The sequence below is a fragment of the Opisthorchis viverrini genome, assembly GCF_000715545.1.
Source record: "Opisthorchis viverrini unplaced genomic scaffold opera_v5_406, whole genome shotgun sequence".
NCBI classification, from domain to species: domain Eukaryota; kingdom Metazoa; phylum Platyhelminthes; class Trematoda; order Opisthorchiida; family Opisthorchiidae; genus Opisthorchis; species Opisthorchis viverrini.
This window is the reverse complement of record NW_008752062.1, coordinates 265,509-269,128: the sequence shown is the minus strand read 5'-3', so window position 1 is coordinate 269,128 and position 3,620 is coordinate 265,509. Positions and strand designations below refer to the sequence as shown.

The following is a 3,620-nucleotide window of genomic DNA, read 5'->3' as shown; positions in this document are numbered from 1 at the left end:
TTTATGTAGGTCCCAGTGCGTACACGTGGGCGCGTCGGCACATGAGTGTTGCTACGCTGACTAGGCGGTGCAGACAATCGATGTCCGATGAGTCAGCTTAATGCGACGTGTTTGTGCGTATGAGCAAAAAACAAGCCTCGCGATCCAGTGAGCGACTGGGAGTTGAGCAGTCAAGTATGTGGGTGACTGGGTCGCTACAAGTTCCAAGAAGGATGAAAGTGTTCGTAGTGTCGAATTTCTTACGGAAATCTTGTGAGTACAATGCTCCGTCAGCAAAATACACTGCCATATCTCAACCATCGTACTAAATGAACTATGAGGTGACCTTTTTGAAGCACTTTCCGTTAGAAGGAGACAGATTCAGCTGGATTTCATTTGAATTTGAGTTTAACTTGGTAAAACTAAGTTACTTAGCCTCCGAAAACCTTTCCTCAATAAAATTGTAAATAAAATGATACTGGAGGTGAGCATCTACCACCATCTAAGTGGCTTTGTGTCCTGAAGAGTTTTCAGGCTTCTAATTCAAATATGGGGAAGTTTTAGGATTGGAACATGTCATGGAAGCAAATAAACCACTTGTTTGTCCTACATCAAATCTGCCGAACATCTTTCTTTGCAGATAGTCTTCATCATCAGCGTGGCCGTGTATGAAGAGTTAACCTACAGTCGGTCGACACAGACAGAAGTCTACGAGTATCCAGCGTGGGCTGTGCTGGTCGGTTGGATGTTGGCTAGTTGCAGTGTCTTCATGATCCCCATTGTGATGGTCATTCAAATCATTCGGACACCGGGCTCATTTATTCAGGTGTGATTTGCGCTATCAAAACATCCCTGTGTTTGAATATTTCTATCTACAAATCAAACCTCATTAATGAACGAACGCCATTCAGTTTCAATTTCAGTCGGTTTAACGCGTGTGTCAACCATAGCGGAATAATCAAAGGAGACTGAGTTGCATGCTTACGCCGATCTCAGTCTACTTGGGGTCGAAATGAGCTGTGAGGGTGCACAGTGTGAAAGCAGTCCAATCGGTATGCATGAACCCGGTGCGCTTGGTTTTCCGCAGGGAAATATACTACTACCGCCTTTTCAAGTAGCTAAACATTGCGGCAGCTCAGTGCAGGCTTGGCTCGAAGTTAAGGTTGCGTAATCGCAACAGGAAGGTCATATGAACATCAGGAAGAGAAAATGTGTCCGAATAATCAGGATTGTGAATATCCCAAGCTTGCTGAGACTAAAGACTGGTTCTGTCAGTATTAATTTTGCCGTTGGCTATTCTCCTTCTTAGTATTGTCTCTATGCGTGAGGAGTGATGCGTGTAAGACAGATTTTCCGCAACAACAGTGCTTCTTTATCATGTTCTTGCGGGTACACATCTGATTTCTTGACGGTCAGAAAAGCTTGGTTTTCCGCAGGGAAATATACTACTACCGCCTTTTCAAGTAGCTAAACATTGCGGCAGCTCAGTGCAGGCTTGGGTCGAAGTTAAGGTTGCGTAATCGCAACAGGAAGGTCATATGAACATCAGGAAGAAAAAATGTGTCCGAATAATCAGGATTGTGAATATCTCAAGCTTGCTGAGACTAAAGACTGGTTCTGTCAGTATTAATTTTGCCGTTGGCTATTCTCCTTCTTAGTATTGTCTCTATGCGTGACGAGTGATGCGTGTAAGACAGATTTTCCGCCACAACAGTACTTCTTTATCATGTTCTTGCGGGTACACATCTGATTTCTTGACTGTCAGAAAAGCTATATTTTCGACCGAAATCTTTCCCCATGTTACCTGAAAGACAAAAGCTGTTGTAGTCGACAAGTCTTGTTTCTCAGTGTTTGTTGTAATTCATTTGTTCCACTAACGATCACTCCTGATTCTTTCTTTCCACTTTACAGCGAATTAAAAAGTTGTGCAGGCCACAACTTCCCGAAGAAGTACTTGCTCGGATGGAAAACAACCTCAATTCACAAGAATTTGTGCAGGAATGTACATCGGGTATGACTGCTGTGTTTCCCGTCCCTTTTGGCTCCACTGCAGTTTACAGTCAAATTTTGAGAATTTCACGGTGCATATAAGCGAAAATCGTTGGGGGCCTGGAACGGTTAGCGTTAAACTGAAGCAAACACCCACCCACATGGCAACTCAGATATTCTCAGCGGAAACTGACAACAATTAGGCCAATTGCAGGGACTAACTGTACCTTGTTGCACATTCTGGGATCTCTAAATTGTTATTTAATAGATGCAGACTTCTTTGGATAAAAGTTCGTTAAAACATCTACGAGTTAAAAATACCCCACTACTTACATTGTATAAGTAGCTTCAAAGAAAGAAAATGTTGTTTGTGGTTCATCTAGCTTGGACTCTCGGGACAGTTAGCTTCTCTGTAGCCCTTATTCCATGCTGTTGGGAAGTAGGCATAGGGACGGATAATCTATTCGATACGTCGACCTTGAAAGTGCTGGAGAAACCAAGCCATCACCTTACTACGACGTCCAAATTTATCGAAACATCACTACCTATAAAGTTAATCATACCAGGAGATAGGAATTTGTTCAAGCGAATTCAGAGGCCCTTTTTTGTTATTCAGTATTCTTAACTGGTCTCCCTAAACAGTTAAAACTGATGTTCAAAACTACTCCACCTGTTTGACCTTGAGCGGTGGGAAAATGGGTGTCTCTTCACGGGAAAACCAAAACCGTTCATCATCATTTTCATCGTGAATAAAAATGCTGTTCAGAAATTATCGTCTGTGAGGGAGGATTCACAAAAATTTGTCTGGTGGCCAGCATCTATGAAATTTTATTCCTCGTTGATTGTAGATAACCCTGAGGACAAATCAACAAACACCCTGGTGGTAAACGGGTTCGCGTTCCATTCAACCCTGCCAAAGGGAGAATCAAAGTCATCTAGACACTGAATTTCTATAAATTGAACATATTATTCGGAAGGAAACATGTAGCCATTTTCAATGAAACTACAATCAACGAATCGCCAAATGTAAACAAAAAACAAAATAATGAACGTTTCAAAACTCCCCATTTCTCCCACTTTGAGTTTACCCGATTTTTACTATCGGTGTAATCATTTTAACCCCTTCATATGCTTTTTTTCGGTCATTCTGTTGCCACTTGCTTGTGGTGTGCAATCTTTGGCCGGTCAACTATTGTGGTTCCGTATATGCTACTATCGGTGTAATCATTTTAACCCCTCGATATGCTTTTTTTCGGTCACTTGCTTGTGGTGTGCAATCTTCGGCCGGTCAACTATTGTGGTTCCGTATATGAAAATATGTTTCTTCCAATTTCTGGTATGTTCCCGATCTTTTCCTCGATAACATCATGGTAACCTGTTTGGTGCGTTGACTGAAGTGGAAAGCGGAAACCAATGTGCGTTGCTTTGTTGTTGGACTTCAGGGGTTCAGTCTCTTTAAAAGTTCAGAGGTTTTGCTTACTATTCTCTTTCGGAAGTAGTCAGTTGTGAAAACTTAGTCCCTCATGATGTTTACCGCGACTCAGCTGGGGTTACGCGACTGAGGACCCCAATTCACAAATATGGTGCTGTTGACCCAAAGGTTACCTACAATCTTGGCTCAGTAGGTTCACGAAAGGTCACATGGTCTACTA

At 42.3% G+C, this 3,620-nt stretch overlaps 1 protein-coding gene across 1 annotated transcript in view; it reads left to right on the top strand.

Moving 5' to 3' along the window:
• The window catches only part of T265_10761 (hypothetical protein), a gene marked incomplete at both ends in the record, with an annotated part of 63,979 nt that extends 60,705 nt beyond the window's left edge, over nucleotides 1-3,274 (top strand). The window contains 3 exons of the mRNA XM_009177227.1: nucleotides 620-805; nucleotides 1,891-1,990; nucleotides 2,817-3,274. Coding sequence (XP_009175491.1) covers nucleotides 620-805; nucleotides 1,891-1,990; nucleotides 2,817-2,914 — 384 coding nt within the window. The remainder of the gene's footprint in view (nucleotides 1-619; nucleotides 806-1,890; nucleotides 1,991-2,816) is intronic.
• Nucleotides 3,275-3,620: the final 346 nt, after the last annotated feature.